The sequence below is a fragment of the Protomyctophum parallelum genome (assembly GCF_964188405.1).
Source record: "Protomyctophum parallelum genome assembly, chromosome: 1".
Lineage (NCBI taxonomy): Eukaryota > Metazoa > Chordata > Actinopteri > Myctophiformes > Myctophidae > Protomyctophum > Protomyctophum parallelum.
In genome coordinates this window covers 55,977,661-56,000,739 of record NC_139697.1, presented here as the reverse complement: position 1 = coordinate 56,000,739, position 23,079 = coordinate 55,977,661, and the positions used below count along the sequence as shown (strand labels likewise).

The 23,079-nt window shown below is 41.2% G+C and overlaps 3 protein-coding genes across 4 annotated transcripts; 1 reads left to right on the top strand and 2 right to left on the bottom strand.

The window, feature by feature from the left end:
* Positions 1 to 245: 245 nt before the first annotated feature.
* On the bottom strand, positions 246 to 3,323 carry mia (MIA SH3 domain containing). Its single transcript, XM_083777886.1, has 4 exons — positions 3,092 to 3,323; positions 1,484 to 1,617; positions 1,279 to 1,389; positions 246 to 792 (listed from the first exon to the last, which is right to left on the bottom strand). The coding sequence occupies exons 1-4, from the start codon at positions 3,207 to 3,209 to the stop codon at positions 769 to 771; spliced, it is 387 nt and encodes a 128-aa protein (XP_083634012.1). The 5' UTR covers positions 3,210 to 3,323; the 3' UTR covers positions 246 to 768.
* Positions 3,324 to 5,601: 2,278 nt separating this feature from the next.
* bicdl2 (BICD family like cargo adaptor 2) lies at positions 5,602 to 12,459 on the top strand (the record flags this gene model as incomplete). The annotated part of the gene is made up of 9 exons (XM_083789982.1): positions 5,602 to 6,060; positions 7,058 to 7,273; positions 8,619 to 8,735; positions 9,356 to 9,502; positions 9,805 to 9,951; positions 10,424 to 10,498; positions 10,684 to 10,763; positions 11,271 to 11,385; positions 12,286 to 12,459. Exons 1-9 carry the CDS (start codon positions 5,833 to 5,835, stop codon positions 12,457 to 12,459), a joined length of 1,299 nt encoding a protein of 432 aa, XP_083646108.1. The 5' UTR covers positions 5,602 to 5,832.
* A 3,845-nt stretch (positions 12,460 to 16,304) lies between these two features.
* LOC310853112 (mitochondrial import receptor subunit TOM40B) lies at positions 16,305 to 22,304 on the bottom strand. 2 transcript variants are annotated; one of them, XM_083757349.1, is made up of 10 exons: positions 22,040 to 22,304; positions 20,953 to 21,152; positions 20,321 to 20,388; positions 20,075 to 20,167; positions 19,677 to 19,778; positions 18,989 to 19,094; positions 17,973 to 18,095; positions 17,357 to 17,460; positions 17,156 to 17,258; positions 16,305 to 16,889 (listed from the first exon to the last, which is right to left on the bottom strand). In XM_083757349.1, the coding sequence occupies exons 2-10, from the start codon at positions 21,134 to 21,136 to the stop codon at positions 16,750 to 16,752; spliced, it is 1,023 nt and encodes a 340-aa protein (XP_083613475.1). In that variant the 5' UTR covers positions 21,137 to 21,152; positions 22,040 to 22,304; the 3' UTR covers positions 16,305 to 16,749. The 2 variants fall into 2 exon arrangements, with proteins under 2 accessions (XP_083613475.1, XP_083613476.1); XM_083757350.1 differs by having other exon boundaries at positions 17,357 to 17,433.
* Between the last annotated feature and the right edge of the window lie 775 nt (positions 22,305 to 23,079).

Genomic DNA, 23,079 nt, shown 5'->3' with positions numbered 1-23,079 from the left:
ATAACAATCATTAGAATAAAACTTGAGACATTAATGTATCTTTGTCTTCTCTTGTTTACATTACAGCAATGTTAAACTTTGGTAGAAGCTTGGGTTGTATTGCTACCACCATATTTATCTGTTGCTTCTATAGCAGTGATTCTCAAACAGGGTGGACATTTTGAGACAATCACACAGCACATTATTCTTGCAATATTGAACTATACAAAAAGTAATGAATTCTCTTTCCCCCCTCCTTTTTATTGAATCCACCCACTGTTCTAAAGTAGCAATTCTATACACTCATTTTATAGTGAGAAACAGTTTTCAAACTCACAATTTTAGCACATAGACAAGCGTAAACAAAGTGGATTCTGTCATAAAACAAGGGATAATCACACCAGGTACATCACAATTATGACATTTTACACTTTGAAAGTCAAATTGATGGACACAAACACCTGCACACACGTGACGTGCATACACATGGACATATACCAGAACGATACGAGGTTAGATGGGGTGACAAAAAATAAAACACAATGAGCATTGCACATTTTTAAGCAGCATCGGTGCATTGTTCAGCCTTGTTAAATACCAGTTACATTAATGAAAGCTGACAGTACAAAAGGGGGATAGGAGTAGTAGCTGTGGGGCTTACTGTTACTGCATAACAGCTGTAAGGGTTTGGTCATCAGCTCTGCACATGAATAGCCAGTTCTATACTCAATTCGTTTATGCTGCAAGAAGGTTGTGTTCTTCACTGGGGATGAAGGTCAGCTGTGCACCTCAGTAACAGTAGAAGTCCCAATCCTGCAATTGAGAGGAGAAATAAGCCTTAAGGGGACATAAAGACCACACATGACTCATAATCTACTGTAAGTGTGTGTGTGTGTGTGTGTGTGTGTGTGTGTGTGTGTGTGTGTGTGTGTGTGTGTGTGTGTGTGTGTGTGTGTGTGTGTGTGTGTGTGTGTGTGTGTGTGTGTGTGTGTGTGTGTGCATGCGTGTTAGTAGGGCTGTCACGATTATGACATTTTACTTTACGATAAATTGACGATCAAATAATTGCGATTAACAATTTAATTGTGTTTCTATCGCCGAACATTGGACCAGAACAAAATTACACAGTACACTTCTGTTTGGTTTCCTAAAAAATAATAACTTTATAATTAAAAAAAACATAAATAGCGGAAATAGCCGATCTACAAGCTCGAGCTTGTAGATCTGCTATTTCCACTACTTTTGTGTCGTGTGTGTGTGTGTGCGTGCGGGTGTGTGTGTGTGTGTGTGTCCACCTACAGTAGTCTTGACCTCAGTGGTTGCTGGTGTGATTGCATGTGTCTCCTCCACCACACTGCTAGGAAAGTGACCAACCCTAGCCTCCTGCTGCCCATAGTAGGAGTCCTGAACCTGTTACATTAACAACGAGGATAGAATTGTAAATAAAATTAAAAACTACAAAAATGTGATGTAAAGTTCTGAAACTATAGCATTCCTCACTCACACTGCCAAACCAGAAAAGGTTTCCTCTGTCCTTCAGCATGGCATAGACATAGACCAGTTGGCCCTGTCTGATCGGGATGAAGCGGCAGTCACCAGGAATATAGTCCTGCAAGGCACGTGCTATCAAGATGGGGTCTAGATCACAGGGAAAAGAGAAGCCACAGAAAATGGTGAACTAGACATTCTCACTCCCAGGTCTACTGACAAGCTGGGCAACAAAGCATCATCTGACTAAGCGTCACATGATTTTACTTAGAAAATAACACAACAACAAATAACAACAACTTAATTTACAATAGACATACAGTACAGTGTTGTGGGGGTTTGGAGGACACATCACTAAGCATTGTGAAGCAATAATAAGCAATAATAATACCATAACAATACCATAACAATGGTATAACAATACAATTTTGGCGCTCCAGAAACGGCTAAAGGCTCATACATAGTCTGGTTTTACGGTGGTGGGGTGACCACCGAACTACAACATGACGTCACGAGCCGCGGTGAAGAGCAAACCACCGCCACCGCTCCAGCCCTTCTCTCTGTTTTTACTCACCACCGCTCAACGTTATTTCAGCTCCGGTGGTCAGCTCACCACCGGAGCGGTGGTCACCTTACCACCGAAAATCCAGACTATGAATAGGCCTTAAATCTGCTCATTTGTGACTGCCACAAGTCATGCAATGATCCAAACTGTGCTTGCCAGGGCCAAATTAGCCAATGGGCCAGTGGGGCCATGGCCCAGGGGCCCTTCTGAGAAATTGGACCGCATGGTACTCGGTTTGAGGCCCTGAAAAGGGCTCCTGCATTGGCCGTTGATGTTGTTAAATTTATGTTAAAAAGATGATAAAAACACGAAAATGTTTCAGGAGGGGGGGAAAAGGTTAATGTGAATACTCCTGTGGTTGTGCCTCATTAGGCCTATATGAGTGGACATTGTGTTGTTTTTTTTGGGTTGTTTTTTTCGATGTCATAATGACCTAAGCTCAAACTCTTCTGTTTAATAGTTGTTATTCACAACATCATGGAGTCTTATGTGCACATTTTAATGCCAATTGCAAGTATCTATGTTTAATATTTTGGAAAATATAGCACATTTTGTGACCTTAAAAAAACGAAAATCACTCAAATGTGGCCTATTCTTTTGAATAATTCCTCTGAATGCCAACTTTTTTGCCATTCTTCTGTATTACAATGTTTTATAAGTCAGTAGTAGTACCAATCAATTCAAGGCATGATTTGACATATTCAATTATATTATAAGGATATAATATGAAAATGAATTAAAATATGACAATTTCGGTTATTTCTCATATAAAAGTGGTGGTGACAGGTAGAAAGCTACCACGTTGGTAGTGCTACCAGGGCATAAATGATACCACGGGCATGTGGGAACATAAAAATCATCATTAGAATTTGCCACCAGAAATGCTGGGACCTGGAAATAAAACATCTGGGTTTCCGAGGCTACTTTAGGACAAATAGCAGCATTCTTTCTCAAGACTATTTAAATAGTATACAAAAGAAAACTCAGATTTAAGATGTGTTTAAAGGTAGCAGCTCTGTTTACACGCACAGTAGGTCTAGCAGTCTACTTGGTACTCACTGCTACACTCGGAATCGGCACAGAGTTTCTTGGCGGAGAGTTTGGGCATCTCTTTTCCAGCCTCAGAGAGAGGCAGCACAATGCACAGCAACAGGAAACAACAAAGACTGCCAGACATTTCTGTATCTGTGCGTATCCGCTTAGCTTAAGGGTTGTATTGTGGAGTTGTTTGATATTATCCGTCTCCTAGTCTGCTTTCTCTGAGAAGGGATTCCAATAATGCCAAACCCTTTTTCTCTAGCCCCACCACACTTAAACACACTTAAACACACACACACACACACACACACACACACACACACACACACACACACACACACACACACACACACACACACACACACACACACACACACACACACACACACACACACACACACACACACACAGAGCTCCATTCAGCCCTTCTAGCAGGTACACAGGATGAAGGGTATTACGAGGAGGAGGTTCCAGAATAGACAGACCCCCAGTTGTGTACTGACCTCCTTCTATCTTCCTCTCTCACCCTGCATTACCTTACCTCTAGGCTCTAGTTGTGAAATGACTGGCTTGCATTCTCACAGGGCACTTGTCACTTTTTGCACTTCCTTAGTAGGCCTACTTGCCATATAATTTAGGTTTGGTAGCAGTTTCTGCCTGGCTGATTTGTGTATTTACTGTTTTCTTATACAGTATAAATACTGCATTTGCCGAGATTGAGTATATGCATTACATTACTGTATGCTATATACAGTAATGCCTTGATATGTTCCATTATTCATAGCAACATTGCTTGCATTCTAAAAGCATGGTGTGTGGTTCTCAAAGTGGGATCATCCAGGGACCCTCAGGGGTACCAAATTGACCCTTACAGGTCTGTAAGTCTGCGAGTGTGTAAAATCTAAATGGACCCTTACAGGTCCATTTGGTTCCATTTGCACACTGGTACGAAAGGTTATGAGGTCCTTGAAATAAAAAGGTTTGAGAACCTGTCTGATTTGCACCTGGCATTACTTGGTTCTGCCAGTAGATGGCAGGGGAGTGGCTTATAGACAAAGGCTTCACTGATTCCACCTCTCATGTTGTGACTCTCTCCCAAGGGGTGGAGTCTCCTATGTTTCCACTGCTCCAACTCCAAGGAAACCAGCCAAACGCGCGCGCGCGCGCACACACACACACACACACACACACACACACACACACACGCACACGCACGCACGCACACACACACACACACACACACACACACACACACACACACGCACACAAACAACTCACTAGACAGGAAGAATCACATCGGAGTTAGCTGGCAACTAACAGCAGGTAAGGACAACTTTTGTTCATTCAGTTCTATGTCATTAAAGAGATGGGTTAGAATTTGTTCCTATGAAGTTTTGTTTTATTTTAAATGGTGGTGATTTTCATTTTACATGATGATATCATATTGAGGGAGTCGGGACATGGAAGAAGTTCTTTACAGGTGAGGTGGCTGATGCTGACGCACGGCTGACGGGGGCTGATTTTTTTGTTGTTTTTGTTTCTGGGTCTACTTAGCAGTAGTAGTAATACTAGTACTACTACTAATAATAATAATAGCATCAAACTGTTTTATAGCACTTTTAAAAACATAATTCTTTACTAAATGTAAAAATAAAAGTAGCATATATGTAATATATATAATAAAGTAGCTAAAGGTAGAATGTTATTATGTAAAGGATTATTATCTCACAGAATATTAAGATATATATAGCTAAGCAGCTGCATGCATGCTGGACAGTGATGTCTGATAAATCAAGCCCAGTTTTGTTCCAGACATAGGCCTACCTGTATTTTATTTTAGAAGCTTCAGGCTATATCAGTCGTGAGTAAAATAACAAGTTCAATGCTAAGTGAGAACATACTTTAAATCTCAAGAACCATCAGTAGAACTGAACATTGAACCTATATACTACTGAGATTTAAATCATGGTTGATATTTATAGTAGCTGGTATGACCGAACAAGTACATAAAAATAGTGCATTTTGTGTTTGTTGTTTTTATCAGTAGGCTACAGTAGGCTAGGTGTTGGCTGAGAATAATACCATTGGAATTTGGAAGGGGTGGAAAAAAGATAATAGTAAAACTGGTATTTCGGTCAGAGCAACAAAAGAAGCTTTGACACAAGGCGACTGCTTAAAGGCTATGCTAGATTACATTACCATGCAGACCAGACACCAATACCAGGCAATACATCTTTCGAGGTTAGAAACATCACACAGAACAAGACAATTTTATCTAGGGGGACTGGGGCCTGCTTTAGAAGTATTTGTTTTTGCTCCATGGGAAACATGGCTGTTGATGATGAGCATGCTTCCCACTGCCTTGCTAATACTAGATGTTGACTTGTTGTATTGTTTTGCATTATTATTAAATGTTTTATTTTTTCATGTTCTTTTTTTACAGGATAACTTTAAAGGGAATAAAGATAAGGACATCAACAGAAAGAGACTGCGTTCCAACAGGACAGACCAACTGCCTCACTCTGGACCAAATCATCCCCACACAAAACCCTCTGTGGTCAGAGAAGAGAAAGAAACACATCCAATTCACTTCAATCTTCTCCTTTGACACAAACCCCTATTTAAACAGCACAACAAGGCTGCATTCCTTTCCTCATCCTCCAGTGGGCCTGTGACAGCGTGTCTGTGGATCATTAACCATGTTCTCTAAGCACTGACCTCCCCTGTCTGTACTACGCCTTCTTCAACCTCCCCTTGGAAAGATGTTCAGCCCCAGGAAAAGCAGCCTTCCGTCTCCCAGCCTGGAGGACTCCTTCTTCCCTTTCGCTCTCACTCTCCCGACATCCACGTCCTCTTCCATCTCTGAGGGGGTCGATGGAGGAGGAGGACTGGAGACAGACCTCATCCTGGCGGCGGAGCTGGGACAGGCCCTGCTCGAGAAGAATGAGGAGCTGGCAGCCACTCTGGAGGAAAGAGAGAGACAGGTGGAGGTATGTCAGAGACACTGGTGGAAGAATACTGAGATGTTTCACTTATAAGTAAAAGTATCAATTGCACAACAGACATTTACTCGGGTAAAAGAACAAAAGCATTGGCATCAAAGTGTACTTAAAGTAAAAGTACTCATTATGAAGAATGTCCCGTTTCACAAGTTATCGTATGTCTAAAATGTATTTAAAATTCTTTTGAACATAGCAGATCTACAAGCTCACAATGCATTGCATAAGATGCATAAGGCTTAAGTAGTTAATGTATGTTTTCTAATAATCAAAATCTACAAAAACATTATTGAAAATAGGAAATACTCACAATTGTACTCAAGTACAGTACTACGACTTGAGTAAAAGTACTTAGTTACTTTACACCACTGGATCCATAGTATGTATGGCCATTGGCAGTGCAGTGGAATGATATATCGAAGGTGGGTGGAGATGGAATGTCACACATGCCTGGAGAGGATTTACTGTATGTATGTTATCGAGCCACACTATATATTATAGTACTGTCCCTGAATGTTGCCAAACGTTTAAGATAAGATCAGGTGAGATCAGATGAGTTGAAATGACATGGGATGAGTTGAGAGGAGAAGATATGAGTTGAGATTACATGACATTAAGTGAGATGAAATGACCATGGGATGAGATGAGTTGAGAACAGAATACATGAGCTGATGAGACAAGGTAAGCTGAGTTACCATAACTCCAAACTTACATTACTGTATGTTGTCTTAAGGCCTGTGTGTACAACATTATTAGTGAGGTTGCCCTAACAGGGCAAACACACTATAGTAATTGTCACACTTTATTTATTTTTACTAGTTTTTTCTTTCTAGTTATTAATGTGTGAAGCAAGGACGCCCACACGACTCCAATCTGTTTTAGTTTCTCCGAACATTCTTACCGGGTGCGCGGTCGAGGAAAGTTAACTTTACAAGACATTCTCTAAGGAGAGAATAATATAGTTATTAATGTGTGTCTACTGTCTCAGGCTCTACAGCAGGAAAAACATGTCCTTCAAAGGCGGCTGGACATGAGTGAGCTGGTGTCTGGGCAAAGGGAGTCAGAGTTGACCACTGACCTGGCCGCCTTACGGGCCGAAGTGGAGCGAAATCACAGCCGAGGACGGGACCGACGGAAAGACGAGAGTGACCAGCTGACCCAGTTAGCCAATCACAATCAGCGCTTGGTGGAGCAGCTAGCAGAGGTGATGAGCACATCAAAGAGTTGTGTGTGTGTGCGCGCGTGTCACAGTGTCAGGGTGAGAGAGCGGTGTTTTGAAATGTAATTGTCATGTAACTATCATTGTCCTATGCTACGGTATGGCTTGTAAATTGTCAAACATGTTTCACATCGAGTGTACGGAATGTATGCCTGATGATGTGTAGAGGCTGAAGATCTGCACAGTTTTTCTTTAAAAGGAGCGCTTCACCACATTTTAACCTTACTTACTTTATGTTATGATCATATAATTGGTCCTCACTAATGCTCATTATAAGATGGCACCAATTATAATGTGTACCCACTCTGCATCTCAGAAGTAGGTGGAGTCCACGCTAATAGAAACTACAGTCTCTCTCTACCTGGAAGATTAGCATACTGACATAGAAGCCATTGTTCTTGCATAAAAACCTGTCCTCAGCCCACCTCTGAGACACAGAGCGAGTAGACAGAAATGGTTCCATGTTATAATGAACACTAGTGAAGACCAATTCTATAAAGATAAAGATAAAAATAGTTGAAGTGGTCATTTAAGAGAATACATTCTGAGTTTAAAGGACAACTTTAGTTTTTTTCAACCAAGGTTCATGTTTTAGGTTGTTATTAGAGAAAGTAAAAGATGAGTCTTCATTTTTTTTTCATTTGCTGCTTTCTTTCGTTTTAGGAATTTTTGCTCTTTTTGACAGGGGGGCGGGGGCATTCGAGCATGGGGCTAAATATGTATTTTTTTACAACATTTTATGGTGATTTGTTTTTGTATTATTCACTATAGTCCTAATAAACCCCAGGAAATTACATCTGGCCACAGCAGATCACAGGATCTACTGAATGTGAAGGTAGCCTACTGGGGGAGGCTTATACTGTGTGTAGGCTCAATATGTCAGTTTGTCACATTCAATAGATCCTGTGATCTTTTGTGGTCAGATGTAATTTCTTGGGGTTTATTAGGACTATAGTAAATAATAATAAAATTAATCGCCATAATATTTTGTAAAAAAATACATATTTAGCCCCATGCTCGAATGCCCCCGCCCCCCTGTCAAAAAGAGCTAAAATCCCCAAAACAAAAGAAAGCAGCAAATGTAAGAAAATTAACACTCACCTTTTAGTTTCTCTAATAACAACCTAAAACATGAACCTTGGTTGAAAAAAACTAAAGTTGACAGAAAGGTGTGGTTATTTATGTCAAATCATAGATGGGAGCAATGTGGCCTGGCAGGTTCAAGGGCTCTTACCATTGTTACTTCAAGTTCAACGTCAGTGAGAAGTTGAACAATAGTGTTTCTAACTCTGTCTCTCTGTCCCTCCCTCTCTCTCCCCTAACCATTCAGGCTGTAACACTGGAACATACCCTCAGGACTGAGCTCCGTTCTCTTAGAGAAGAGATGGACGAAACCTCCTTTAACAGAAATATAAGCTACACGCAACTGGGGAGCATACAGGCAGAGGTATACTGTATACTATACTGTATATGTGTGTGTCTATCAAATACTGAAGAAAAACTCTGATCCCCAGTACCACTCACTTGTCGATAATGGCCCTGGATTTAAAAAGAATCACACCCGTGTGAAGTGAGGGGCGTTCTTATCATCGTACATCATCATGCCGTAAAATAGACATTTGATAGACAAATTCTCCATTCATTGTCAATGGGAATTTAATGTTTGTGTAGGACAAAGTTTGTGGACACACCAAAAGCTGGATATAGGAGGGGCTAGCGCCCCTCAAAAATAAACAATAAGAATAATGACCACCTAGAACAATTGACATTTGGCTGACATATAATTTTCCCCATTTGCCCCATTCTCTCTTGTTTTGATGCATGTAAGCACCATAGATTTACAAACACATCAAAGCACATGCAGTATAAAGCCTATGTTTGATTGATTGATTGATTGAAGAACAAGTCAATACTAAAACTGTTACTGTGGACGACACCATGATCTAGCATTACACTTGTTTACAACAGGGTCCATGTTGCACGATGGCGTTGTCGTGTTGGGAGTTGGGCTTAACCCTGATCCTAACGTTAACCCCCAATGTCTGCGTCTGTCTTCCCCCACTGTAGAACAGAGTTTTGCAAGAGAGACTGTCACACATGGATGAACAAATCAAAGCTTCACAAGAGGACAGCGAGAGGTTGCGAGTGGAGAGGGCAGTGCTGAGAGAAAGAGTGACAGATCTGCAGGCCAAACTGAACGAGAGAGAAAACGAGGTGAGGCCACCGGCAGCTTGTCCCTGTTTTCGGACGGAAAAAAGTGAATTGAAACCTTTAATTATTTCAAGACTGAGAATGAGGGATTAAACATGAGCAGGGGTGATTGTGTGGGCTTGTCGAATTAGAAGTAACTTACATCACTAACCGTTTACTAACACAAACAGGTGAGACACACCCATAGTCGCTGTGTATGTCTTAATATCCAAGTGTTTGTCTGTCTTTGTGTGTGTGTGCTCTTGCAAATGACTGTGTATGTCTATGTGTGTGTGTGTGTGTGTGTGTGTGTATACTGTATATAGCTAGAGCAGGAGCGAGGAATGGTGTTTGAGTTGCGTTCGTTGAATCGCTCCATGCAGAAAAGTGCACTGAACCTGGGAGAAGAGAGCTTATTGGAAGATTCACGCACGCAACCTCTGTCCCTGCTTAGCGAAATTCAGCAATCACAGGTACACAGAGACCCCCACCCACATATATAGTATATATATATATATATTACACACTCACACGCAACACACAGCCCACACACAGGCACAACACAGTGAACAACAATGGTATAGGGTGTGGAAAATACTTACCATACTAACCCTAACTTACCATACTAACTAATATGCAAATGTATGTTGTTTAATGATCACATGTTCTGTTATTTAAATAGACATACTGTTTGCTTGAACACTGCTAAGAATGTTATTTAGATAGCCGTTGTTTAGACAGATGCTATAGGTTTGCTGTTTACCTGGTATCCTAGTTACTTTGCAGCACTTAATTGTTTTTCTTTGCACTCTTATTTACTTGACCATTTACCCTGCCGTGATCCGCGATCCTGCATAAGAGCACCTGATCAATGTCTAAATTCTACAAATTCTGTTTGTTTACAAACATTCTGATCTGGTTTATACTCTGTTCCTTCCTAACCAGGCAACAGAGGCTCTGCTAGCACATTCTACTGTCCTGCAAGCAAGAGATGATGAGATTCAGGCCTTGAAAGAGGAGGTTTGTAACTACGTTTCCGCAATGCTGGTATTGCATCATGTTGCCTAATAATAATTACTGTACTTGCAAACTTGAAAAATATGATCTTATCAACTGTCAGTACCTGCAAATCCTAAAGTGGAATATAAATATAATGTATACTGTAAATTACTGTAATAGTGTATTATGTTTATTTTCTTTTTCAGTTGCGCTGTCAACAGGAGGAACTTAAATCTCTGGGAGAGGAAGTCAAACCATTTAGAAAACCAGGAAAACCAAGCTACAGGTAATAATACTGCCCATGTGGGATCAACTCGCTTTGCTGGTTGCTGATACCGGCCGAGTCTAGAGTGGATACGAAAATTATGCATGCATGTACGGGTCTAGACCGGTTCACATTCAATTTGAAACGAAAACTAGGCTGTGGAAAGCCCGAGTAGTTGGGGGAAAAAAGCTGAAAGAGATGCACTATTCACCTAGGCTTTCTGTTTGTTTTTGAGAATCTCCCCATTGCTAACCTGTATTGGGTAATAAAATCCAGTCCTCCGATTAATCGTTAACCGTTTCCTACTTCTTTCATTATGTTTGTGAGCCGTAGATGTAGCGAATGTCGGTGTCATGTGCCGAAAATAGACACTCTCAAAGTAACACCACTGTATGATGATCAATCATCAATTATAACATAAGGATAATCAAACAATACTTTGCAATATCCTAGCTTACATGGCCAATAAAGCAATTCTGGACTCAAGAGTTTTCGTCAGCCATCTACAGTATGTGCATTCTTTTCCAGTTCCCTAGAGAATGAGTTGTTGATGGTGCGGCAGGAGAAAGAGTCACTGACCCAGCAGCTCCTCAACACCATTAAACACAAGGTGGCGCTGTCCCAGGAGGTGGATGCTTGGCAGGTGAGTCTGTGTAATGATATGAAAAGTAATACAGCAGATACTTTTCAAAATAGATTAAAAAAAATTGGGTTCAATTACAGATTATAAATACAATTTAAAAATGTAATGTCACCTTAGATTTGTGTTCTGCATGTTGCTTTTTTCCTACCACATCAAAGCAAACATGAATGTCATGTTGGGGTTTATCTGTGTGGTTGTCATAAATTATACATAGCTTATTTTCATCTACAAAAGTTGATCTCAAGTGGCATGTACTTAACAGAAGGGTGGTTCACTAGTTAGTACAGACACCAAGTCACACCATCCAGGTGGATATGGGCACAAGTGTGGTGTCTGCAGGGTCCTTGAGCAAAGCACTAAATCATTAACTCAATTCTGTAGCAGACTACAGATTCTGTAGTCAGTGGAAAAGGTTTCCTCATCATTCAGCATAATAGTCAACCATTATCAACAAGATGAAGAGGGGTCCCTCAAATGGGAAAACTTCAAGCACACTCTAGCAAGGACTTAGTTAAAAATCCTTTATACGACAAGACTACTATATATTAAAAACAATTAAATGCCACCGACGTGATCAGTATCAACAAGTCTCTCAGACTGTTGACTCAAGGAAAAGAGGGCACTATTTTTCCTTTATTTTTTGACGATGGGTTCTCAGATTGGTATCAACAAGACTTGTCTAAATGCCTCACTAGTGGCCCCTAGAGGTCTATTAAGCACATTGCATTGTTTTCATGATATTTGGCACAGACAGATGGACCGAAATCATCCTGCTTAAAAAATAAAATAGACGTATTAGATCTCTGCTGTCGGGCAGAAAACAGCTATGTCCAAAATGTAAACTTTCCCCCCCCAGACCATCTCACTAGATCTGTCTCACTGTTTAACCTCTCTCTGCAGGAGGACATGCGGCTGGTCATCAATCAGCAGGTTCAACAACGGGAAGACGAGCGAGAGAAAGTGAAGAACAAACAAGAGGAAAGAGAAAGATCAACAGGACTGCAGAGAAGCAAATCCTTGAGAATGAGGGGAGATGGAGGGAAAGGATTTTTCTCCTCTCTGTTTAACACATAAGAGGGTAGAGATGTACATACCTCATATTTGAATATATTTAAAAAAAACTAAATGTATATATGTACAGTATCTATAATTTAATAGTTTGTTTTCCAGCTGTTCATGTAAATTGAAAATGAAATTAATTTCATATGCTATAGTATTTGGTGACTGTTTCTTTGACCAGATCAACTGATAACACAGAACAGAGACCACAATGCAGTGCTTTGTGAACATTATCACAATATATATTCTTTGCAATTTGAAAATAGTGCGGCCCGCTATATACAGAGACTTGGACTTCATTTCCTCCAATGCTGCTATATTAGGTCAATTAATAAGTGACAACACTGGATTTCTGGGTGTAACCCATTAAAACCTGGAATTATTTTTATGCAAACATTTTTTACTCAAATATTTGCTTCCGAGGGTCACTGGAAATAAATATTTTGAGATGGGGGTCTGTGGACAAATACATAATATACTTTTGTGGGTCCTTTAAAGGTTTCAGCGCATCACTGATATACGTTTTTCAGAAAACTTAAGATTTAGAAGATATTTTGTAGAATCAGCCTATTTTTTTTTATTTTATCCCACGATTTTTGCAACCCATTTTTTCACGCAGTGTCAATTATCTAATGTAATCCTGGGCGCTACACTTCCTCTGCCAACCTGGGGGGGGGCAGCGGACTGGCCTCATGCTTCCATCTATTGCATGAGGAGTCCAAGCTGCTTCTTTTCACCTGACAGGGAGGCCAGGGGGAGGTAGTTTAGAGCAGGGGTTCCCAAACTTTTTTGGACCAGGTACCCCTTTTGGGGTAGCTATTTTTCCAGGTACCCCCTCATCCTCGCAACACAGATAACAATATATTTACAACCACAAGCAGTGTTTCCTGCAGGAAAAAGCTTTGGCATGGTGCTGGGCGCAGGCCGCACTGGGGCCTTCTTGCGTCGAACATTTTGATTAATTAATTAATTTGATTCAATAATTAATGAATAAGATTAATAAATTAAGATTGATTTGTATTATTGCTCTTGTATTGCTATTGGAGACACTGGGGGGACACTGGGCAGGCACTGGGGAGGCACTGGGGAGACACTGGGGAGGCACTGGGGAGGCACTCAGGGAGGCACTGGGGAGGCACTGGGGGGGGACACTGGGGAGGCACTCAGGGGGACACTGGGGAGGCACTGAGTGGACACTGGGGAGGCACTGGGAAGGCACTGAGGGGACACTGGGGAGGCACTGGGAAGGCACTGGGGAGGCACTGGGGAGACACTGGGGAGCATGGGGAGGCACTCAGGGGGACGCTGGGTAGGCACTGGGGAGGCACTCGGCTGGTCACTGGGGAGGCACTCAGGGGGACACTGGGGAGGCACTGGGAAGGCACTGGGGAGACACTGGGGAGACACTGGGGAGGCACTGGGGAGACACTGGGGAGACACTGGGGAGCATGGGGAGGCACTCAGGGGGACACTGGGGAGACACTGGGGAGCATGGGGAGGCACTCAGGGGGACACTGGGGAGGCACTGGGGAGGCACTGAGGGGACACTGGGGAGACACTGGGGAGGCACTGGGGAGACACTGGGGAGGCACTGGGGAGGCACTGGGGAGACACTGGGGAGGCACTCAGGGGGACACTGGGGAGGCACTGGGGGGACACTGGGGAGGCACTCAGGGGGACACTGGGGAGGCACTGGGGAGGCACTGGGGAAGCACTGAGGGGACACTGCAGGAGGCACTGGGAAGGCACTGGGGAGGCACTGGGGAGAAACTGCAGCCACTGGGGAGACATTGGGGAGGTACTGGGCAGACACTGCAGGGAAGACACTGGGGTGGCACTTGGGGAGGCACTGGGGAGGTACTGGACATTTCATATCACACACACACCATGATTCACAAGCCCCCCCTTTTTTTTTTGAGGGGGCTTGGGTACCCCCTGGCTATGCGTCGCGTACCCCTAGGGGTCCGCGGACCCCACTTTGGGAACCGCTGGTTTAGAGAACAGGACTACTGCATGTTTTTGTGAGGGTGCCTACCCTAGGGGACACAGGGAGAACATGCAAACTCCACACAGAAAGGCCCTTTCGCCAACCCCGCCTCGAGTATGGGAACTGATGACGCGGAGGAGAGAACACGCCCCCAGCATCCCCAGTGGGAATCAAACCCAGGACCTTCTAGCTGTGAGGCGACAGCACTACCGACTGTGCAACCGTGCAACTGTGCCCCCAAATCAGCCTCAGTCTTAATGGGTTCAAACTCCATGAATGGGTCCATGCCATGGTCTGTTTGGTCTCGTATCAACACAGGCCTATATGGTTGAATATTGCGAGTTCTTAACTCCAGTCCACTCCATTACCCCCTACACATGTACTCAGTGATAGTGATTTGATAGTAACTTAGTACCTCAAAGCTCTCCATAAACATTTTGTTACAAAATCCACCAATACAAATACCGGTACAGAAAAAAATATGATAAAAATAAATAACCTCTTTATTGATTTAAAACAAAACTAAACAAACTTACTCCTTGCCAGCATGTTAATTAATAGGACACAATTAGTCCATAAATAATAGTTACATTTAATCTGTCAAAAATAACTCAAAAGGCCCAGAGTCAGGAGTGTGTAGTGCAGATTGTTGCATACAGTTCTGTAGGATCAGTATACATACATTCCAATATAGTATGTACCAAGCCCGACACAGTTCAGTTATAGTGAGGGGCAGCTAGCATTTAGTAACAATTATGGTTATACATGTTAACTAATGGGTCGTCTCCTAAAGTAGTGTTGAACGAGGTTCTGACAGGGTCATGATGAACATCGTACAATTCTAACATGATCCTATTGCACATGCTCCAGCTTCCTGGCTTAACAAAGGACTTAAAGCTACAATCTGGAACTTTTTATTTTTAGAATAATAATAATAATGTAACTGGTACAGTGGTTGGATATGGTCTACCTGCTCTTCTAATGAGCTCTTCCACTGAGACATTTAGACAGTGTCCAGGTAGGAACACCACTGCTTGACAAAAGGTTTTGCTCCAGGCTCAAAGCACCATATCTCACCCGAATTTCATTCCTGGGTAGGCCATAAAACTACAGATTACAGCTTTAAACCAAGGTTAAAAAGTGCAGGTGTCTCATCAAAATAATAATGTAGTGCATGGACTTGGTGGTCATATACTACATGTGAAGTGGTTTTCATGAAAAGATTGTTTAAAAAAATAATAAGCACAATATTTATTTAAAGGGGAATGCCACTGTGATCCAACTCTTATTTGTAGAAAAGTGAGCTAGCTCTACAAATCATATTTCCATACATATAGTACTACCTAACTGGCAAGCCACATACAGTAGTTTTGCATCGATTTGGTAATTGCTTTTGCTTTGCAGTGGAGTTCCCCTTTAAGAATAATAGACATTTAAAATAAATAATTACATGACTTTCAAGCAAGAGTTTTTATCAAAAGTGTAGTTTTCAAGGATATTCAAGGACTGGATTGTTAACAATAAAATTCAATGTCTTTTCACCATGTTCAGGTATTCAAGAATTGTGATTATTTCGTTTTTACTCCTGACATAATGATTGATACAAAGTTTGGATCCCAGTAGATCTCAGTTGAGAACCATCAGCACCTACGGTATCTGATATCTTCCACGCAAACACGCGCACACACACTCACGCACACGCATGCACGCACACACACACACACACACACACACACACACACACACACACACACACACACACACACACACACACAACTGCATACCTACTTTATAAGTCATGTTTTTTCCTATGACCACTAATAATTATAAAACTATTTGTTTACGTCTATAATATAGCATTTATCCTTTACATTTTCAGTTTAGCAGGAAGGGACTTTTTCTCTGATGTCAGAGTCCTGTCAAGGTGTGTCTGATCTTCAGGAAGTGTGTCGAGGCTGGCTGCCAGGTTAAAAAAGGAACAATACGGTAGGTGGTCGAGAGAATTGTTTCTCAATTGCTCCTACGTACTCTTGATTTAGTTCCAGGCCAGCCTCCATTTCAAAAGGCAGGTAGACAGGAAGATGTGTTGACAACCACGCGGGAAAACACACATGTTTACAATCCACAGCGTTCAGAGGGTTAGTTGCATGTTGGTTAGTTGCATGTTGGTTACTAACTGCGATCTCTCATAGAGACAGGCTCTGATACGCCATAGTAATGAAGTTTATCCACGTGGTCTCAAAAATGGTTCTCTGAACAGATAGGATATTCCTGCAGTCACTTCCAGAATTTGGAGTTACACAAAGTGTCTTGCCAGACTATCCCACGTTGACCCCAAGCCCCACCTGCAGTTTGTCACCTCTGTGGTTAACGAAGGCTCCCATTATGAGAGTGGCAGGGAGCGGAGACAGACGTTTCTCTAACACTCCTCCTATTATACACCTACTATTCACCATACCTTGGTACACAAAATGCAAACACAAAAAGAAAGAGCACAGCTCATATCAGTGAAACAAACGTAATAAACTTTTAACTTCCTATTTATAGGTATCACAATGAAAATTAAAATGTCAAGGTTGTAAAGAAAGGGGAAACAATGTATTACAACTGTATTATGAATAAAATCTTAAATGTTTTGCCAATTATTTGGTACCCCACTTGCAATATCCTCACAGGCAAATCAGTGGGCCCTGGCCCACAGGTTGGGAATCTGTAGATACTTACCTCTGAAGATCATGTTGGCCTCTGGGAGCTCCATCTGGTATCCAAAGGAGGCAGTGGTCTCCTGCGTCCTCGTACTGGCCTCAAACTCCACCCCAACTTGGATCTATAGCAAACAGACACATGCAAGTGTGTTTAAAATACATGCCAAAAAGCAAATAATGTGTGTACAGCATACAGTATGTGTCTATATCTTTTCAATACCTGTTTGTTGGCTCTGTGATAGTAGCTAGCGTGGGCACCTCCTTTCCCAGCATTCAACGTTGCCACCCAGTTTGGTCCTGCATAGATATACACAATACCCCATACTGAAAACATATATAAAAGCGGGGGGAAATGCAATATCATTAATTTTTTTCCAAGATTATTTTCCTGCATATGTGCTTTATCTGGATAGACAGTGAACAGAGAAAAAGGATAGTCAGGAGGGCTGACATGCAGCAAAGAACCTAAGGTTATATTTTAACTCGGGCCAGTAAGGACTTATTTTTGTGGTATGCGTGAGTTGCCCACAACAGGTCAGCCAATAGGACAGACAAAGAAATTGTCAAATAAATAATATAAGAAAGAGGCAAACCTTTTTGTAAATCACAATGCAAGCATTGCAAGCTTGTAGAGAGCTTGTAGATCGGCTATTTCCACGATATTTATCGTGGAAGTGAGTCAAACTAAATGTAATGCCTCAACTCCTAATTTCCAATTGCCTTTCGAGGTGTGGGGGATTATTTTGATTATTTTTGGGACCGCTGCATTAAACGGTTGAGAACCACTGGTCTAAAAGATAATGATATGGTGTGATGGAACAGAAACAAAGCCCTACTCGAGTATTGTCCAGCCAAAGTGAGAATGCCGCCTTCCTCTGCTCGTCCACGATGGTAGACCAACTCCCCTCCTAAAACCAGGCTGGATGATACGCTCTGCAGGAAGTGGGCTACGAGGATCACTGTGCACACACGCACACGCACACACACACACACACACACACACACACACACACACACACACACACACACACACACACACACACACACACACAAATGCAGTGTTTATACAAAATACAAAAAATAAAATAAAAATAAGGTACAAAAAACAATTACATCTATAACAGACTCAACTTTTTAAAGGGAAATCTGCTTCTGGTGTGTCTAAGATTTATGGGGAGCAGCTGAAAAAGCTCTATGAAGAACAGTTCTCATCAGTCGTCATACTATTTTGGTTGTGGTTTGGCACCACCAGATAACCTGAGCTGAGCTCACTTGATGAGTGAAATGTTCATGACAGAAACCTGTATATAATAACTGTTCATGTTCAAGAAGTGCTAACTCCGACGTATTTACACTGCCTTTCCAACTTTACTGTATGTAGTTTTGGCTATGTTCTGTCCCTCCCAAATAAACAAATAAAGTAAAGTTTAAACATAATTGAATGTACGGATTACTGAAATATACACTGCTTATGATTGAGCTATAATAAATTTATTTGACCCTTTTTAGGTGGCTAGAAGCACACCTTTGCATCAAAAGCACTCCACATGCCCGGAGTTACAGTACTGCAATATACATGTAGGCCAGTGTTAAGGCACAATTAGTGGTAGTTTAACTTTGATGGGTAAAATCCTTCCCTCTAGTCTAAACTAATACTCTTGGATTGTGGATACAAGTGAAAATGATCATTGATTGATGGCACCTGATGCTTAGGCTGACTCCTCGCAACTCAATGTCTGCCAAGGACTTAATTAACTGCTTTTTTATCAACTCCCACAGCAAAATAAAAATAAAATAAAATAAACCTTTTTTGCGCTCCCTATCCGTCATTTCTCTAGAGACTATTTCTCACCTGACTCTCTGAGGATATCTGGGTTGGCTACCGTCACTGCAGCGGTGAAGTCATTGCCTCTGTACTCTGTCTCAAACTGCCATGTTACAAACTGGGCCTGCTGCGTCTGTGAGAGAGTTAACATTTAACTAACAAACAGTAGCATAAATTAACGAGCATTAAGCTGATGCTTTTATCCAGAGCAATTACAAAATATTGTGCTTAAGTTCCTTGTACACCAACATTAGAAATGACCAATATTACAGTATTTGAAAATAGGCGCATGATGTTTACATAGTAAATTGATTTTAATGAAAAAAGATGACAAATTCATTCACAGCATTATAATATGTATCATCATTTTTGCCAGTCCATCAAATGTGATCGTTTCTGACCGAGGCTAATTAAGTCATTGAATTTTTTGTAATTGTCATTTTAGCAGCTTCAAATTGACATACAGTATCAGTTGTTCAGAAAACAGCAAGTTGAGAAAACGGGCTTGAGAGGTTCACATCTGTGGGCTCTAACATTACACCTAGCTACATGTTTAAGCATTTATTTAATATTTACATTTCAGCTAATTTATTTCAGACATGCTCTAGTATGTGAAGAGATTATTTCACACTCATTTAGATAAAACAACAAAAAAAACAGTTTTTCTCAGTTAGACTTGCCGCATGACATCAAAAAGAGTTACAAATGGCCTCACCTGGAACACTGCCTTCGATCTTACGCGCTCTGTCAGATGCAGCAGAGAGTGAGCATTGAGACTACCTGATGAATCAATTTCACCAATCAACGCTGGGGCATCCTATTTTCAGACAAAGCATAATAAGACAACCTATAAAGACAATGCAGCTATCTTTAGCTTTTAATCAATGATCATAAACGATTCACAAATGTGTTTATTCCATCCTAATATTTCAAATGTGTACTGTCTTACAGTAATCCAACAGTGATATTAGATATTGTTATCACATTGTCTACTCTACACAATCATCGGATTTGTTTTTTCTGCATCTTTTTCGAGGGCTACAAATGTATACAAATGAAAACATACTGTAAAAGAGAAATGAAATCTTTTGTATCAGGGGACCTGTATCTGACCTTGTCTTTGCTGTAATCATCTGACTGTAAATGTTCCACGTGGAATCTGTAATAGGATGGACAGACAGCGCTGAGGTGGAGCGTGTGACTGGCCTGGAAACACAGACACAAGCGTCCTGTTAAAGACCACAAACCTGCAGACACTGGCATCAACTCCAAATCTAAGATTTACATGGAATCACAAATCTTATATGGATAAAGTATTTGTCTGAAACTGTAATGGTTTGTGCCGTTACAGTTGCTCACCTTGAAGAAGCTGCTCAGTGTCTTATTTACAATCAACTTGACTCCCTCAATCTGCTGAGGAAACACCTCTGGGAATGTGAGGGGAAGATGGTGAGGAAGACAATTAGGTAAATGATGTGAATATCATCACTGTCAGGCAGAATCCTTGGCAGAAACAGTGTTCCAATGGATCTAATGTAGTTATTAGGGTTAGGGTTAACAAACTCTTCATTGGTTAAATAATTATAAAAACCATAGACTGACTTTACTACTTTCAACCTTGTGTGCCTTTTTGGGGCATGTCATTATAATTTAAATGAAAAAGTATATAGTGAAAAATAGCTGTGAGCTTGTAGATTTGCATAACAATATGAATTATGATGTTTTTTACAATTTAAGACAAGAGGACAGCGGACCGATCTATTAAAAAACAAAAAAACAATCAACCATCAAAACACAACAATAAAAAGTGTTTTCTGGTAAAAAAAAGAAAAGAAAATTGGTCTGTAGCAAAAAAACTTTTTTAATTTTCTCTACAGTCGAGAGGCTGGTCTGCATTTGATGCGAGCCCAGGAAGTCGAGAGTGGCATTAGAGCTATGGACCAAAGCTAGGCTGGGCCTAGCTTTAGTTTGGACTTAGTTGATACTCGTACCTTTGCAGCTTCTATGCAGTGCGTGGAAGCTGCCTGGGTTGGGCAGACGGCCATCACGTTTCTCCCAGCGAGGAGGGTTGTCCCAGTGAGCAGGGTGGGCGTCCCAGCGAAAGGGAGGGGGGTCCGTAGAGAAAGGCCAGGTCTGATGGCCGGGGCCAGAAGACAAGGCCAGAACACTGCCCATGTGGGCGCGGCACGTCCTTGAAGGATATTGATTAAAACAAAATAAAATCCCAGAGTCCCAGACTATTAAGATTTTTTATTGAGAGCTTGTAGATCGGCTATTTTCGCTGCACAGCATGCTTCCATAGAAGACAAATTCAAGCTCATTTCATGCATCTTCAAGGTCCATTGTAATGACCACACTATAATTAAGCTACTGCACGTACTGTGACAGCATGACAATCATTACAGCACCTATAGCTGTCACACACCTATTAAATTAAAACATTTTCAAACTGATTATTCAAACTTCAGTTCTATTCACAGGTTCAAGTATTTAAGTAATTTTACTGTGTGGCACACAGAAATGATGGGGGTGCATAATACCATGAGCGGTGGTTAGTCTAATCCTGTGACATTCAATGGGGTGCATTGAATCCAAAGATCAAAGGTTTTCCACCTGCATCTTGCCCTCTTCGTTTTCCTGTTGTCACTTGTCAGTGTTGTCTATATCAACAATAGAATAAAATATTGAGTGGACTGCCCGGTGTATTTAAGTGGTGCTGGAACTTTGGAAGTCTGAGTAAGTGTATATTAAAAGCTATTAGCGATAGCGAATGGTTTCTATTCATAAGAGATGGTGACTGCTCAACTCTGAAGGTCCATGTCACTCACAATGGGGCTGTCTCTATCTATCTATCTATCTATCTATCTATCTATCTATCTATCTATCTATCTATCTATCTATCTTATTGTACCCTCTATGCAATAAGGTGCTGGCCATCGCTATCAAAGGTGAATTACACAGGATTTAACATGCATCATTTAATGTTTATGTGGCTTGCTGGGCGGCAGGTGCATCTGCTACGTTAGCTATACTTGTATAGCATGACCTTAGCATCAATTGTAATTAATTCATACTTACTTCAAATGTTACCACCACGAGACCTTAAAGCTCCAAATGACAATGAGAAAGGCGCATTACGCTAAATGACAAAGGTGCGGATTTGTAAACGTTTAAAAACCACTGAAAAACCAAGGATGCTGAGATGCTGACGCTCAGATCATCTGATGCAGACCACAGTACAGCCTCCTCCTCCGAGTGGAATAGTAAGAGAGTGGCGACACGCTTTGGTCTCGCCGCAAAGCGGGTGCCAAGATCTGGTGCCTATGGGCTATATTTCAAAACATTGGAACTATCATAGGGGAACTATCCCATTGAGATAGAATGAGCACTTCCGCATTCCACGCTAGTGTCGTCACTATTGTCGTCACTCTCATACTATTCCACTCGGCTCCTCCTCCTAGATGACGTCATCTTCCATGTTGCAAATAAGTCCTTCCAGAAACACGACAGGTGCACTCCTACATACTTAAACCTACCAACCCCATTCTAGCCTACTTAGGTTCATTTTACCGTGGACATGTTCGCCTGAAAAGGAATCTTTGAAAGGTGTCATAGTTTTAGAAATATAGTGCTTTCAAATTGGAGACTTTTATAATGGGGCTCAATGGCAGATTTTGGCACGTCAAAAAATCACTTTCACCTAGAAACTCCATTCACACTTTTTATTATTGTGGGCTCGCCACAGCGAGCACACACTAGTTACTCTCAGTTTATATTTATTCCAATTTCCGCCGTTTTTTTGGCACCCAACTACTTCCACATACTTTATGCTAGAAATGTAGTTCAAACTTCAAACTGTTCAGCTCTTTGCAGTTATTATTGCTAACATTAGAATTTTTACAAAGTTTTATACTTTTTATACTTTTTAACTTTTTAACTTTTTTTACATTCTTTATAATGAGAGTCGATGGAAGAAAGGTCCCATTTTTCACAGTTAACTTTTTTGAGCTCTTATTACTCCGTCATACTTTCACTTTGAAACTTCATTCAAACTTTATAATGTTCATCTATCTTTGAACTTTCATTGGTGAAAAAGTTGTTTTGAAAATGTTTATACT

Excerpts from the sequence above, each read along its gene's own strand:
- LOC310853112 (XM_083757349.1), bottom strand. The coding sequence starts at position 21,136 with ATGGGCAGTGTTCTGGCCTTGTCTTCTGGCCCCGGCCATCAGACCTGG. Across the intron at positions 19,779-20,074 it reads ATGATTACAGCAAAGACAAG|GATGCCCCAGCGTTGATTGG; the intron begins GTCAGATACAGG and ends GTCTGAAAATAG. Across the intron at positions 19,095-19,676 it reads GATCGAAGGCAGTGTTCCAG|ACGCAGCAGGCCCAGTTTGT; the intron begins GTGAGGCCATTT and ends ACTCTCTCACAG.
- mia (XM_083777886.1), bottom strand. The coding sequence starts at position 3,209 with ATGTCTGGCAGTCTTTGTTGTTTCCTGTTGCTGTGCATTGTGCTGCCT. Across the intron at positions 1,390-1,483 it reads ACCTTTTCTGGTTTGGCAGT|GTTCAGGACTCCTACTATGG; the intron begins GTGAGTGAGGAA and ends TTAATGTAACAG. Across the intron at positions 793-1,278 it reads CCACTGAGGTCAAGACTACT|GATTGGGACTTCTACTGTTA; the intron begins GTAGGTGGACAC and ends TCTCAATTGCAG.